The sequence below is a fragment of the Musca domestica genome, unplaced genomic scaffold (genome assembly GCF_030504385.1).
Source record: "Musca domestica strain aabys unplaced genomic scaffold, Musca_domestica.polishedcontigs.V.1.1 1, whole genome shotgun sequence".
Taxonomy (NCBI): Eukaryota; Metazoa; Arthropoda; class Insecta; order Diptera; family Muscidae; genus Musca; species Musca domestica.
Window position 1 is genome coordinate 3,695,976 of NW_026712114.1, and position 16,694 is coordinate 3,712,669.

Here is a 16,694-nt window from a genome sequence, read left to right on the forward strand (position 1 = left end):
AAATGGGAAAGATATTTTGACATTCAATAACATAAGCAGTTCAATAATCAACAAAAACAAACAAATTTAAACAATATACTTCTTGCGGGAAACAATTATCCATAGTATTAACAGCAATATGTAAGGAAAACGTAAACAAAGACTTTAGGATTAACCAAGGTAATCTCATGCTATCGTACTATAACCTCCACCATAGATGGCATGGAGGGTATATAAAGTTCGTCATTCCGTTTGCAACACCTCGAAATATACATTATAGACACCACAAAGTATATACATATATTCTTGATCAGGATTAAATTCTACGTCGATTTAGCGATATTCGACCACTCTAGATTCCGAACGAAATGAAGTACGTTGATAAAATTTAACTCAAATGTATAATATGTCTGCAGAACTTTTGGTATTGAAAATGGGTCATGTGGGTCCATGTTTTGGTATAGCTCCCATATAATGGTACCTCCCTATTTTCGGTATTTTGATAATTTTAGCGACATTATTTACCGGAATTCTTTCAAATTTGGTATTTGAAGTTCATAATGGATATTACAGGCGAAGACTCAAAATTGTCTGTGTAGGTCCACGCTTCGTATAGCCCCAATATAACGGCACCTCCCGATATTCGGTATTTTGATGATGTTAGCGACATTATTCACTGGAAAATTTTCAAATTTGGTTTTTGAAGTTCGTAATGGATACTACAGCATATGACAGAAAATTGTCTGTGCAGGTCCACGTCTTCGTATAGACCTCACATAACAGTTCCTCCCAATATTCGGTATTTTGATGATTTTAGCTACATTATTCACCGAAGTTTCGAATTTGAATATTGTAATGGCTTATGACAAAAGTTGCCTATGCAGGTCCACGTCTTCGTAAAGACTCCAATATAACGGCTATATTCGGTATTTTTATAATTTTATCAGAATTTTTAACGTATTTTTTTTAAGTTTCCAAATTCGTTGCCAATGGTGGGGGACCGGCTGGTTTTTTGCTTGTTCTTTTTATTTATGCTCTTCATTGTCAATTTTATATTTTAGATGTTGCCTTAACCAAGGAAAAGCTTACTGGCCAGAATGGAAAATTGACATCGAAAAATTGAGTTTGCTCGATTTTTTTTTCGCTCCCAAAACGGAGAAAAGAACGTCCGGGTTCTTTTGGCACAATTAATTCGTATTGGGCACGAATTGACGAATATGTGCGAAACGTCTCCCCGGCATGTGATATAGACCCCCACAATTGGCTGCACCTTTTTAATCGACCTGGCAAATCTATCCCCCTCAATCTAGCCGATATTTCGCGCCAGCCCAAGAAATTGTCCGAATTTTTTAAAGCTGAAGCTAGAACCGAATTAGTAACAACACACTTTCGAAATCTTGCTTCACATTTGAGCACTTTAGTTTTTAACAAATGAAAAACACCGCAAATCGCAATTCGTCGGAACAAACTAATATATTTTATTTTTATTTCCAGAGAACACCACAAATAGTACTCACTCATCAATCTTAATTGAATCATTACTGGATACTCTTGGTGAAAAAAACGAAGCTCTTAGTAAGAAAGCGGAACATTTCAAATCCAAAATCAAAACAAACAGAAAAACCAGTAAAGAAAGTCTTAAAGTCGGGTGGGGCCGACTTTATGATACCCTACACCACTTTGCTAATTAAGTAGAGCTCCACATAACAATTAAAAGTTTTCATGGGAGAATTAAATTATGTACGCTATAATTATAATTATAATTTAAAGTTCAAAGGACTAAATATGCCGAAGCATTTGTATCTTTTAAATTCGGAATTGTATTGCCCATTTGGTGCACAATTAATTTGAAATCGGATAAATATATATATGGGAGCTATATCCAAATCTGAACCGATCTCGATAAAATTTGGCAAAGATATTTCTGAGCTGTATTTGATATATTTCCCTGAATATCGTTGTTACGGAGTGGATATTACGGTTGTGGGTAACAAATATAACAAATCGGATGAATAATATATATGGAAGCTATAGCTATATCTGAACCGATCTTCACCAAATTTGACATACTAGCTTCTAGACTCAATTCGGTCGTAAGTGCCAAATTCCATCCCATTTGGACAAATATTAGACGTTTGGTGCACAATAAATGGTAAATCGGACGAAGTTATATATGGGAGCTATATCCAAATCTGAACCGATCTCGATAAAATTTAGCAAATGTATTTCTGAGCTGTATTTGATGTATTTCCCCAAATATTTTTGTTGCATAGTGCAAATTACGGCTGCGGTGGACAAAAATAACAAATCGGATGAACAATATATATAGGAGCTATAGCTATATCTGAACCGATTTCGATCAAATTTGGCATACATATTTTCAGGCCTAATTTGGGTGTATATGCAAAATTCCATACAATTCGGGCTGATATTACACGTTTGGTGCACAATAAAAGGCAAATCGGACGAAGATATATATGGGAGCTATATCTAAATTTTGACCGATTATCTCCAATTTCAATAGGGTTCGTCCTTGGGCCAAACAAAATATCTTTGCAAAATTTCATCTCGATCGGGCAATAAATGCGACCTGTACTTTGTTTACAAAAATACATGGACAGACGGACAGACGGACGGACAGACGGACGGACAGACGGACGGACGGACATGCATAAATCGACTCAGAATGTGATTCTATGCAGATCATCAAAAGGAACTATGGGTCTATCTCGTTTCCTTCTGCCTGTTACAAACAAATGCACAAAGACATAATACCCTGACCACCTTGTGGTGTAGGGTATAAAAAGAAATACAATTGGAATATCGACGAATGCGAATAGAAATTGAAAGAAGTTCATTAGGTTCGCATTTGCTAAACGGACACCAGACAGTAAAGAACACCATTAAAATTATTCATAAAATAAATCTAAATATTCCACAAATGTTTTCTTCAAATCGTGGAATCGTATATGGCATTGTGTTATTTTCTTCAGTTTGGATACTTGGTATCGAAGGTAGGTTAATTTGATATACTTAAATTGATTTAATATTTAATGATTAATTTTTCTTTGCAGCTCAACATCGTGGTAATTATTATGGATTTGCTCCCCCCTTGCCCACCATAACTTATGATGGTCTGGGGAATTGTTATGTGAATTCGGTTGGATTGAAGGGCCACTGCGTGCCATATCCAAAATGTTCAAGTGCTGTACAAAATTGGCAATACTATCAGAGAATGCCATTCAGTTGTTATTTTAATGGTTATGAGAATTTTGTTTGCTGCCCTGAGGCATATGTTATAACAACGACAACGCGGTCACCATTGGTGGGATTTTATTCATCACCAAATAATCCATTTTTACCACCAACTGCTTATTATAATCTACCAGCACAAAGGAGAAGTGAAAAAGGTAAGAAATGAAACAAAAAAAAAAAAAAAAAACTTTTAATTTTCGAATATTTTGAGCATCTTTGATTAAATTCAAATATTATTTCTTTATTCTTCAGAATGTGAAGCAACTTATAGCCCCTATTCCCGTTCGCATCGCCGTCATAGACATAGAAGATCTTCAAATAATAACAGCTCAGAATCCACAATCGATGAAATGCTGGAACCTGTGGAAGAGGAAATTATTCAGAAGGAAACTGCCATCGATACAGAGGTGGTGGGAGGTATTACCACACATGAGGATGAATTTCCTTATATGGTAAGTAGAAATGCCAAAAAAGCAGGAGAGCTAGTTGCAGACTCTACCAAAAAGAGGACATACATTGAAAATCATTTTGCGAGGAGTAAATGCATCTAGGAGAAAAACTGAAATTTCCAATAACAGCTAATTTGTTTGGAAATGGAGCCAGAAAACTCTAAAATACTGAAAACGAGGAGGCTTGCTGTACGATATATTTCCATTTTAAATAACAATCATCCCAAGAATAATATCAATGCATTGCAAAATTTCAAAGATGTATCTAAATATTGAAAGCTGAATCGTCATGCCACCATGACGAAATAGACTTTAAGACTGATTATGTGTATACCATATAGGGTCCATATTCTATTCCCATTTTAAAATCACTAAGATCTATTAACTGTTGTTTCCACTTCAAAAGTGTGCCCTGGGCTGGCGTGAATCCTCATCTTCCCGGCGTTCGGAAATCTTATATCATTGTGGCTGTGTGTTAATTGCCCGAAAATATGCTCTAACAGCTGCCCACTGTGCCAACTTTGGGGGGTAAGTGATGTTTTTGTTTTAATTAATAACAAATTGTATTAATTAATAATGTTGCTTTTATTTCATTATAGGGAACCCCCAAAAATTGTTCGAATCGGTGGTGGTGATTTGGATGAACGTCGTCATGTTGAAATGATTCGAATTAGGCGTATTATTCAGCATCCGGATTATGATTCCAAATATGCTTACAATGATATAGCAGTGGTTAAGCTGGAGAGAAGTTCCAGGTAGGATTGGCTAAAAATTATTGCCCTGACATTGTTTGAAAAAATATTTTTAAAAAATCCACGTTTATGGCCTTAATAGTCCTTGAAAAAATATTTTTAAAAAATCCACGTTTATGGCCTTAATAGTCCTTGAAATAATATTTTTAAAAATCCACGTTTATGGCGTTGATAGTCCTTGAAAAAATATTTTTAAAAAATCCACGTTTATGGCGTTGATAGTCCTTGAAAAAATATTTTTAAAAATCCAAGTTTATGGCCTTGATAGTCCTTGAAAAAATATTTTTAAAAATCCACGTTTATGGCCTTAATAGTCCTTGAAAAAATATTTTTAAAAATCCACGTTTATGGCCTTAATAGTCCTTGAAAAAATATTTTTAAAAATCCACGTTTATGGCCTTAATAGTCCTTGAAAAAATATTTTTAAAAATCCACGTTTATGGCCTTAATAGTCCTTGAAAAAATATTTTTAAAAATCCACGTTTATGGCGTTGATAGTCCTTGAAAAAATATTTTTAAAAATCCACGTTTATGGCGTTGATAGTCCTTGAAAAAATATTTTTAAAAATCCAAGTTTATGGCCTTGATAGTCCTTGAAAAAATATTTTTAAAAATCCAAGTTTATGGCGTTGATAGTCCTTGAAAAAATATTTTTAAAAATCCAAGTTTATGGCGTTGATAGTCCTTGAAAAATTATTTTTAAAAATCCAAGTTTATGGCGTTGATAGTCCTTGAAAAAATATTTTTAAAAAATCCACGTTCATGGCCATGATAGTCCTTGAAAAAAATATATTTAAAAAATCCACATTCATGGCCTTGATAGACATTTAAAAAATATATTTAAAAAATCCATGTTCATGGCCTTGATAGTCCTTGAAAAAATACATTTAAAAAAAAATACATTTAAGGCCCTGATATTTCTTAAAAAATATATTTAAAAAATCCATGTTCATGGCCCTGATAGTCCTTGACAAAATCAACGTATGAGACTCTGGTAATCCTAAAAAAATATATTTTAAAAATCCACGTTTGTAGCCCTAATATAGCTATTGTCCAAAATGACTAAAAACCCCGATACTCAATATTTAAGTAGTTATGACCATTCAATAAGTCATGCCTTAAAATTTTTCTTTTTTTAACATTTCCTTTGGTTTCAGGGCAAGGCCTGCATGTCTTTGGGCCAACGAAGGACTGCCACAAGAAGTTTTGACCGCCATTGGTTATGGACAAACAAAGTTTGGTAATATTTCCAGACATTTAGACATCCAGACATTTCAAAATATAATTTTTTAAATCTTCTCATATTTCATCTTTGCTCTTTTCCAGCTGGTCCCACATCAAATAGTTTGCTCAAGGTCCACTTAAATGTCCTTACAAATGAGAACTGCAAACCATATTATGAGACAGGTGATAAATTACCCAATGGCTTGGATGCTGGGCAAATATGTGCTGGTGATCCAAATGGAAAAATGGATACATGTCAGGTGGGAATACATTTCTCAAAAAAATATAGAATTGATTTTCATATTTTTTCTTATTTCAGGGTGACTCAGGTGGTCCCTTGCTGCTGAATGTGGCCAAATATCAAACCTATGTCCCTTATGTTGTGGGTTTAACCTCCTTTGGTGATGGCTGTGCCACAGGTGTACCCAGCATCTATACCAGAATATATACTTTCATTGAATGGATCGAAAGTCAAGTATGGAAGTAAAACCGGCCGAATTTTAAAACTTAAAGCTATGTGTATTTTGCCATTCTAATTTTAAAACAATAATAAAAATAATACTCCTAATTTACAGGGTATACACAGAAGTGGGAGATAGGGAATTGAAGCTAAATATTGTCCTTAAATTCCATTACGAAATGCAATTTTCTCAATCCAATCCAAATAGGTATAAATCTTCGTATACACTCCGGGGGCATTGGGTGCGGCACAGAATTTCCCAAACGATGTTATGCCAATGACAAATTTCACACAATTAAATTCGGGCAATTCCACGTGCAAGGGACCACCGGAATCACCTTGACAGGTGTCTTTGCCACCCTCCAAATGGCCCGCACAGAATTGTCCCTCAATAATGCCACGAGGCAGCCGTCGTTCTTTACGATAAATGTCTTTGCAAATCTTTTGATCGATTATATTCAGGTCCACCTTTTGCAAGTCATTCGATTTGGGTCCCATAAACTCGGTGCGACCCCAACCGGTGGCAATTGCTAAATCCATGTCCATATCAGGTTGTTGCCAAAGACATGCCGGTTGTATCGTTTCCGAGAATTCAACATCTCGGGTTAGCTTTAGCAAGGCTATGTCATGATAGTAGGAAGATGAACGATATTTCGGATGAAGGATAATAACTAGAATTTTTATATCCACTTGATGTTTAGAGGTTTCGTTGAGATTCTGGCTGCCCAGGCGTACCATATCCGGTGGTCGTCTGAAAATAAAAAAATATATATTAATCTAATTATTTGTGGGTTACCCATAACTTACCCTCCAGATGTTGCACAATGGGCCGCAGTCAATACAAATCTTTGATTTATTAACGTACCACCGCAACCCCATTTTAGTTCCTTGTCGCTTTGGGTCCATCCCAGGGCAGCCTATGAAAATGTTGCTTTAGTAAATTCTTTTTTATAGAAAGCTAACGTCCTTACCATATGAGGATATTCTTCACTTCGTGTAACATGACCTCCAACAATGAGGGGAATACTGGAAACACACATTTTTCCAGATAGTATTCTTGGGAGACCCAGTCTTATGCCTCTGACAGCTTCATGGTATTCTTGGCATTCTGAAAGAAGGAAAAGGGAAATTAATCATGGAATTTAATAAACATTGATTTTGATGATTCTCGAAGGATTCAAGGTTTATCAGGGCATTAAACGTGGATTTTTAAAATATATTTTTTTCAAGATTTATCAGGGCCTTAAACGAGAATTTTTAGAATAAAAATTTTAAAGAGTTATCAGGGCCTTAGGCGTGGATTTTAGAACAAATTTTTTAAAGGGTTATCAGGGCCTTAAACGTGGATTTTTAAAATATATTTTTTTCAAGATTTATCAGGGCCTTAAACGAGAATTTTTAGAATAAAAATTTTAAAGAGTTATCAGGGCCTTAGGCGTGGATTTTAGAACAAATTTTTTAAAGGGTTATCAGGGCCTTAAACGTGGATTTTTAAAATATATTTTTCAAGGATTATCAGGGCCTTAAACGTGGATTTTTAAATTATTTTTTTTCAAGGATTATCAGGGCCTTAAACGTGGATTTTTAAAATATATTTTTTCAAAGACTATCAGAGCCTTAAACGTGGATTTTTAAAATATATTTTTTCAAAGACTATCAGAGCCTTAAACGTGGATTTTTAAAATATATTTTTTCAAAGACTATCAGAGCCTCAAACGTGGATTTTTAAAATATATTTTTTCAAAGACTATCAGAGCCTTAAACGTGGATTTTTAAAATATATTTTTTCAAAGACTATCAGAGCCTTAAACGTGGATTTTTAAAATATATTTTTTCAAAGACTATCAGAGCCTTAAACGTGGATTTTTAAAATATATTTTTTCAAAGACTATCAGAGCCTCAAACGTGGATTTTTAAAATATATTTTTTCAAAGACTATCAGAGCCTTGAACGTGGATTTTTAAAATATATTTTTTCAAAGACTATCAGAGCCTTAAACGTGGATTTTTAAAATATATTTTTTCAAAGACTACCAGAGCCTCAAACGTGGATTTTTAAAATATATTTTTTCAAAGACTATCAGAGCCTTAAACGTGGATTTTTAAAATATGTTTTTTCAAAGACTATCAGAGCCTCAAACGTGGATTTTTAAAATATGTTTTTTCAAAGACTATCAGAGCCTTAAACGTGGATTTTTAAAATATATTTTTTCAAAGACTACCAGAGCCTCAAACGTGGATTTTTAAAATATATTTTTTCAAAGACTATCAGAGCCTTAAACGTGGATTTTTAAAATATGTTTTTTCAAAGACTATCAGAGCCTCAAACGTGGATTTTTAAAATATGTTTTTTCAAAGACTATCAGAGCCTTAAACGTGGATTTTTAAAATATATTTTTTCAAAGACTACCAGAGCCTCAAACGTGGATTTTTAAAATATATTTTTATAAAGACTATGAGAGCCTTAAACGTGGATTTTTGAAATATATTTTTTTAAAGGATTGTCAGATCCTTAATCGTGGATTTTTAAAATATATTTTTTCAAAGACTATCAGAGCCTTAAACGTGGATTTTTAAAATATATTTTTTCAAAGACTATCAGAGCCTTAAACGTGGATTTTTAAAATATATTTTTTCAAAGACTACCAGAGCCTCAAACGTGGATTTTTAAAATATATTTTTTCAAAGACTATCAGAGCCTTAAACGTGGATTTTTAAAATATATTTTTTCAAAGACTATCAGAGCCTTAAACGTGGATTTTTAAAATATATTTTTTCAAAGACTATCAGAGCCTTAAACGTGGATTTTTAAAATATATTTTTTCAAAGACTATCAGAGCCTTAAACGTGGATTTTTAAAATATATTTTTTCAAAGACTATCAGAGCCTTAAACGTGGATTTTTAAAATATATTTTTTCAAAGACTATCAGAGCCTTAAACGTGGATTTTTAAAATATATTTTTTCAAAGACTATCAGAGCCTTAAACGTGGATTTTTAAAATATATTTTTTCAAAGACTATCAGAGCCTTAAACGTGGATTTTTAAAATATATTTTTTCAAAGACTATCAGAGCCTTAAACGTGGATTTTTAAAATATATTTTTTCAAAGACTATCAGAGCCTTAAACGTGGATTTTTATAATATATTTTTTCAAAGACTATCAGAGCCTTAAACGTGGATTTTTAAAATATATTTTTTCAAAGACTATCAGAGCCTTAAACGTGGATTTTTAAAATATATTTTTTCAAAGACTATCAGAGCCTTAAACGTGGATTTTTAAAATATATTTTTTCAAAGACTATCAGAGCCTTAAACGTGGATTTTTAAAATATATTTTTTCAAAGACTATCAGAGCCTTAAACGTGGATTTTTAAAATATATTTTTTCAAAGACTATCAGAGCCTTAAACGTGGATTTTTAAAATATATTTTTTCAAAGACTATCAGAGCCTTAAACGTGGATTTTTAAAATATATTTTTTCAAAGACTATCAGAGCCTTAAACGTGGATTTTTAAAATATATTTTTTCAAAGACTATCAGAGCCTTAAACGTGGATTTTTAAAATATATTTTTTCAAAGACTATCAGAGCCTTAAACGTGGATTTTTAAAATATATTTTTTCAAAGACTATCAGAGCCTTAAACGTGGATTTTTAAAATATATTTTTTCAAAGACTATCAGAGCCTTAAACGTGGATTTTTAAAATATATTTTTTCAAAGACTATCAGAGCCTTAAACGTGGATTTTTAAAATATATTTTTTCAAAGACTATCAGAGCCTTAAACGTGGATTTTTAAAATATATTTTTTGTAAGAGCCTTAAATGTGGATTTTTAAAATATATTTTTACAAAGACTATCAGAGCCTTAAACGTGGATTTTTAAAATATATTTTTTGTAAGAGCCTTAAATGTGGATTTTTTAATTATTTTTTCAAGCATTATTAGGGCCTTAATGGTGGATTTTTGAAATATATTTTTTTAAAGGATTGTCAGATCCTTAATCGTGGATTTTTAAAATGATTTTTTTTTCAAGGATTTTCAGGTCGTTTAAAGTGGATTTTTAAATTATTTTTTCAAGGATTATGAGATCCTTAAACGTAGATTTTTATATATATATATTTTTCAAGGATTTTCAGGTCCTTTAAGGTGGATTTTTAAATTATTTTTTTCAAGGATTATCAGATCCTTAAACGTAGATTTTTTAAGGATTATCTGATCCTTAAACGTTGATTTTTAATATATTTTTTTCAAGGATTATCAGAGCCTTAATCGTGAAAGGATATTTAAATTATTTTTTTTTCAAGGAATATCAGAGCATTAATCTTGAGAGGATTTTTAAATTATTTTTTTCAAGGATTATAAGATCCTTAAACGTGGAATTTTAAATTATTTTTCAAGGATTATCAGAGCCTTAATCGTGAGAGAATTTTTAAAATTTAAATAGGTTTTAAAAGCATCATCATCCCTCTGAAACTCATTCACATTAAACTTACTCTGCGCACTTATCCTCTGATCATCAATATGCTTATCCGCCAAGGGACAACATATCACCGGTATATTACGCCGATAGGTGCAAACATCAATCTTGGTACCATGTAAACGATATTCCCGAATGACATGCAAACACTGATAGGCCAAAATGCAGTAGCCACTACGTCCATCAAAACTGCGTTTACAAAATGCTCCCTCTTCGCGACGTAATGGAGGACCCTTAAATATATTACCATTGGGAGCTACCACATGACCGCCCGTTTTGGGGGCAAATTGTATTTGCTGACCCTGATGATTGACAAATGGATTGGGTTTTAACATGGGTGCCGGGTTCAAAGGTGTTAAATTACTCGTCGAACTATCTTCCCCATCGGCGGGTAATTTATTTAAGAACAGCGTCAGTGGATGAGGAGCGAGAGACGTCTTCGTTGTGGTGGCAATCATATTTGGTTTCGCGGTTGTCGGCGTTATTTGTGGAGATTTAAAAATATTAACCGGCATGGGAGAGATGTAAAATGACCCTGTTGTCGTTCCGGTGGATGGATAAAAGCGATGTTGCTGATCCAAATCATTTGGTATGTTTTTTGTTTTCCCAGCAGGTTTTTGTGGGTTGTTAGCGTCGTTGTTGTGGGAGTCCAACAGGTCTCCGGGCGGTTTAATTGGCCATTCTTTTTGTATGGTAAGTCTGGTGGTTTGATATTGATAATGATAGACAGGAGGGGTGTCCAAAGCTTAAGGGTAACGTTGAATTATAAGTATTTCTTCTACTCTTCTTGATTATCTGATAGCCTTACCCTTTATTGACCCGACAATAAGATTATAAACAATTAACATTACATTTATTTTTACAAATTTCATTTGGTGGTCCATATGATTGTTTTTTTTCGGTTCTCTTTCTTAACTTCGTTTAATTAAATATTGCAATGAAACTGTTATACTCCACTTGTCAACGATGACAGTGACAGTCAGTAGTGGTGAACAACGGCTAACAGATATTTTAAGAGTGCAAGCAAAACACAGATAGGGAGAGAGAGTGAGTGAATAAGGGAATCAAGATCATCAAATTCAGTCATTTAATTATTGGAATAGCCTAACTCACTTTAATAATATAAAAGGTTTAGAGTAGAAGTAATCATGCTAAAAAATTCAAATAACCATACCCAACTCTACATATATAAATGTACATTTTGACCTTTACAAGATCGATCAGAAAGCCCATACATACCATATAAGCTCATACCCTGACATATAAACTTTAAAATAAACATATAAAATTTACGAAGAGCCAAATCACAATAATGCAAAAACTGCTAATTTTATTGAGTCTTCTTGGCCGACCTTATATGACCTTAGTTTTGACAATCAGGGGTTGTCAAATTAGTAGTTTGGAAAAAACAAGATAAACATATGATTGCATGACTTTACCTTCTTCCAACAAAGCTTTCTTTAAATCTTCTTTGCAAGATATGGTATGCTGGCGGATTTTTCCATTGAGATGGCTCCATAAATTCTCTATCGGGTTTATGTGTGGACGTGGGAACAATTATATAGCAGCCATGACCGCACTTTATTACCCTTGTGTTTGGAATCATTGTCTTGATAAAAGTAATAATCTTCGTCAACGCCGAGCTTTTCCTTACAGAGTGGCAAACATTCTAAGGTACATAGTCTGATCCATAATACCCCCAATAAAATGGAATACATCAGCTCCAGAGGTTGAAAATGAACCCCACACCATTATTGACCCACCACCGTGCTTCACGTAAGGCTTCATATTTTTTGGCAAGGGGCGCTTCATTTGCCTTTCTCCATACATAAGGTCTGCCATCTGAACCAAAAATTCTGAATTTACTCTCGTCTGTGAACAGCACATTTTTCCAAAATGTAACATCTTTTGATATGTGCTCCTTGGCAAATCTCAATCTTATTTCTTGAATTCGCTTGCTGATTAGAGATTTATGTCTAGCTCTTCTTACACTGTAATTCGACTTATGCAGTATATTTCTAATTGTTTGAGGGCAACATACTTTTTCCAAATCATTTTCACCAATTTTTGCGACCTTCGGTGCACTCAAAAATGGATCCTGTTTGATCTGCTGTAAAATATACTCAAGGTAAATATTTTATTATTTGCCGTTTTTGACTTATTTTCTACACATCCTTCTGTTTTGAACCGTTTTATGATGTACTGTACTGTAATGTATTATTTTCAATCACAGATATTTCACTTAGCGATTTAAGGTTTTTGTAATGTTTAATTACTAAATTTCTCACTTCAACAGTGATTTGTCCTCGTTGTCTTCCCATTTCTTTAATATTTACGTCAATAAATTACACAACACATGGAAATTTGTGATTAATAATCTTTGAAGACGTCTACGCTATATTAAAAATAGGCTGTTTCAAAAAATCTAACCTGCCGTAAATTATTATATTTTGTTAAATAAATAAAAACAGAAAACTTTTTTTCTACTGCTAGATCTAGTGCCCTATACACTATCTAGTACCCTAAACTAGTTAAAAAGCAGTAAGTTCGGCTGGGCCGAACTTTGGAACGAATTTGGAAATATGGGGGCTATACGAAGACGAGGACCTGCACAGATAATTTCCTATCTTAGGCTGTAGAATCCATTACGAACATCAAATACCAAATTTGAAAAAATTCCGGTGAATAATGTCGCTAAAATCATCAAAAGACCGAATATCGGGAGGTACTCTTATATGCAGATAATATACATTTGAGTAAAATTTAATCAATATACGTCATTTCGTTCGAAAGCTGGTTTGATTTCAACAGACGCACGGTCATCGCTAAATCGACATAGAATTTTATGCTGATCAAGAATATAAATACTTTATGGGGTCTAAAATGTATGTTTCGAGGTGTTGCAAATGGAATGACAAACTTAATATACCCTCCATACTATGGTGGAGGGTAAAAAAAAATATAGTCATATATGTGTATATGTATATATGCTTTAGAATTTGGAACATACGCATGCAACAATTTTAATAATGTAAAACATATTTGTAAGTGTTGTAGGACTGTGCTCTAGAAGCTGCCTTGATGTAAGGTTTTTCCATCCCAGTTGATAAAATAGTATCGGTCTATCTTTCATATTTTTTCCCAATAGTATGAATATTTATCTTTAAATTCGTCTATAATTTGGAAATACCTTACCTTCTCAGACTCCAAATTGTACTCGATTTTGGTCTTATTTTAATATGTATATTTTAATATTAAAATTCCTTTTTTAATTTTTATTTTCTTTTTTTTTTTTTTGATAATTTCGTTGGTCAGCTCTAGCACCAAATTCTCTGAAAGCCATTTTATATTTTTCAATATTAAAAGTTGTAATATGTAGGTGGTCCATATAGTCTCCTTCCTGCAGAAATCAGGGGAATGTGTTGGTTGTTTTTCTTAATATGGACTGTTAGACAATTTGTTTTAAATATGTGACATGGGGGTACTTTATTTTTTTTTTTGTACCAATATATAATTGGTATATTATAAATTGCTCCTCTTGTGGGTTTACTAATCACGATATACGTCATAGTTTTTCATTTAAAAAAAATTAAATCCATCATCACCGGCCTCCGTCTTTGTCATTAGCAGGTTGCATGTTATACATTTAGATTTATTCAAAATATATTTTAAAATTGTGTAACCAAGCACGTAGCGTTTCACATTAATTTCTAGTTTATTTTTTAATATGTCACCGAGGTTATCCAAATATGTTATTATTTCATCGATAAATGATTCTTTATCATCAATTTTGCAATAAGGCTTCTGCTTATTCAATAAAATAAAAAGAAATTGCCCAATGTCCTGCTCGCAATTTTTTAATGCACGAGCACCATTTTTTTGGCAATATGGCTTCGTAGCCCCCTGACGGATGGGTGGTTGTTGGTTCCCTGTGCTCTGAAGCGGCAAAATACATTCTCCAGAGCAACTTGATTCAGTTTCCCGATAAGCATAGCATTCGCGTCTTCGCAGGTTTTGAAAGTCTCATCCGACAACATAATGATGCTTTGTCTGCTTTAACCCCAACACACATTTTATTTGTGATTTTGTCTACGAATTCTAATGACTTTTTAGTCGGTCTATTTTTATGCTGCATCCTCCTTTGATTGGTTGGCCATATGAGTGTATATTTTTAACGTTTAGTTCGTCAAAAACGTCGTTAATTTTTTTATGAAATCGCTTCTGATCTCCGCCTCTTCATTTACGACACCATTTTCGACAAGTGTGCTTATGGCTGCGGAAGCAGTGTTTCTAAAAATTTCCGTAGCTCTAGCCACATTCATTTTATCCCAGTTATTGGGATATATGTCCCTTTCCGTTAGTTTTGGGCAGAGTTTGATATTAAAATTCGTTTTGTCATGTTCATATATGTGTTCCTTTTTAATAATATTTCCTTCCACTATTTAGCCATTCACCAATAGGTTATTCCTAAGGGACTTGAAGGGTGGGGAAAGTCCCAAACTACATTTTTTATTTTTATAAAGAAAATAGCATTCTCCTTGGCATAGCATACTCTGCAACTTTAAGTTATCGGCGTAACGTTCAGTTCTTCAAAAATTTCGTTTATGTTTTTAATAAAATCAGCTGTGACCTCCGCCTTTTTATTTAGGACACCATTGACGACAAGTGTGCGTATGGCTGCGGAAACAGTGTTGCTAAAAACTTGTATAGCTCTAGCCACCGTCATTTTATCCCAGTTATTGGGATATATGTGCCTTTCTGTTAGTTTTGGGCAGAGTTTTATATTAAAATTCATTTTGTCATGTTCATATATAGCCGCAATGTGTTCCTTTTTAATAATTTTTCCTTCCACTATTAAGCCATTCACAAATAAGGGACTTGGAAAAGTGGAGAAAGTCCCATAGGGAAACTATATTTTTATAAAGAAAAAATAGCATTCTCCTTGGCATAGCATACTGTTCAATTTTATGTTAGCGGCGTAACGTATAGTTCGTCAAAAATGTCGTTAATTTTCATTTAATGAAATCTGCTGTGTTCTTCATTTATGACACCGTTGACGACAAGTGAAAATATCATTCTCCTTGCCATAGCATACTGTGCAATTTTAAGTTAGCAGCGTAACGTTTAGTTCGTCAAAAATGTCGTTAATTTTTTTTAATTAAATCAGCAGCGACCTCCAACTCTTCATTCAGGACACCGTTGACGAGAAGTGAGCGTATGGCTGCGGAAACAGTGTTGCTAAAAACTTGTATAGCTCTAGCTACCATTATTTTATCCCAGTTATTGGGATAAATATGCCTTTCTGTTAGTTTTGGGCAGTGTCATAAAAATTTATTTTGTCATGTTCACATAAAGCGGCAATGTGTTCCTTTTTATAAAATTTTCCTTCCACTATTAAGCCATTCACAAAAGGTTATTCCTAAGGGACTTGGGTAGGTGGAGAAAGTTCCATAGGGAAACTATATTTTTATAAAGAAAATGGCATTCTCCTTGTTGCACTGGGCATCTTTATGTTAGCGGCGCCTTGGTCACATACTATGCCTCTTACTTCTGGGGATGGGGGCACATACATAAGCAGTTTGGCATCATGGCTAGGCATATTAATGTCAAATTATAAGGGGAAACGACGGCAGGATTCGAGTGCGGCTCTGACATTCCTTTATGATATGTGACAAAATATGCCATGCGATGACTTCAAGCTGCTTATGTACAGCGAAGAGTTAATTTTTTCCGTCCCCAAGAATGAAAAAATTGGGGAAAATGGAGTACACTTTGTGAAGTGATGTTTACATCGACATCACAAGTGTGTTCGAACCACTTCAATATGGAGCATGTGGTAAAAGCCGGAAACAAATGTAGATTATTGCCTATCGCTGTCCCAGAATACCGACCACCACTGAATCACATAAGTAATACTTCGAATTTTAGATGAGAGATTATGGCACGAAGTTAATCCATTTATTAAACGTAATATTGGGTTATTTTTATTTATATTGTGAAAATAGAGAACAGATTTTTACAAATATGCAGGGACTTTCGACTTGTTTTTTATAGACATTTCATGATTTCATTTGACATTTCTTCTGATATATTAACA

General features: G+C 33.5%; 2 protein-coding genes across 2 annotated transcripts; one reads left to right on the forward strand and one right to left on the reverse strand.

Annotated features, from left to right (window-relative positions):
* Positions 1-2,847: 2,847 nt before the first annotated feature.
* On the forward strand, positions 2,848-6,171 carry LOC101893480 (serine protease snake). The gene is made up of 8 exons (XM_011294011.3): positions 2,848-2,993; positions 3,054-3,389; positions 3,487-3,686; positions 4,090-4,211; positions 4,283-4,438; positions 5,593-5,675; positions 5,762-5,919; positions 5,979-6,171. The coding sequence occupies exons 1-8, from the start codon at positions 2,921-2,923 to the stop codon at positions 6,144-6,146; spliced, it is 1,296 nt and encodes a 431-aa protein (XP_011292313.3). The 5' UTR covers positions 2,848-2,920; the 3' UTR covers positions 6,147-6,171.
* On the reverse strand, positions 6,158-11,566 carry LOC101893645 (serine protease snake). Its single transcript, XM_005182987.4, has 5 exons — positions 11,406-11,566; positions 10,614-11,342; positions 7,091-7,227; positions 6,927-7,036; positions 6,158-6,870 (listed from the first exon to the last, which is right to left on the reverse strand). The coding sequence occupies exons 1-5, from the start codon at positions 11,479-11,481 to the stop codon at positions 6,282-6,284; spliced, it is 1,641 nt and encodes a 546-aa protein (XP_005183044.3). The 5' UTR covers positions 11,482-11,566; the 3' UTR covers positions 6,158-6,281.
* Positions 11,567-16,694: the final 5,128 nt, after the last annotated feature.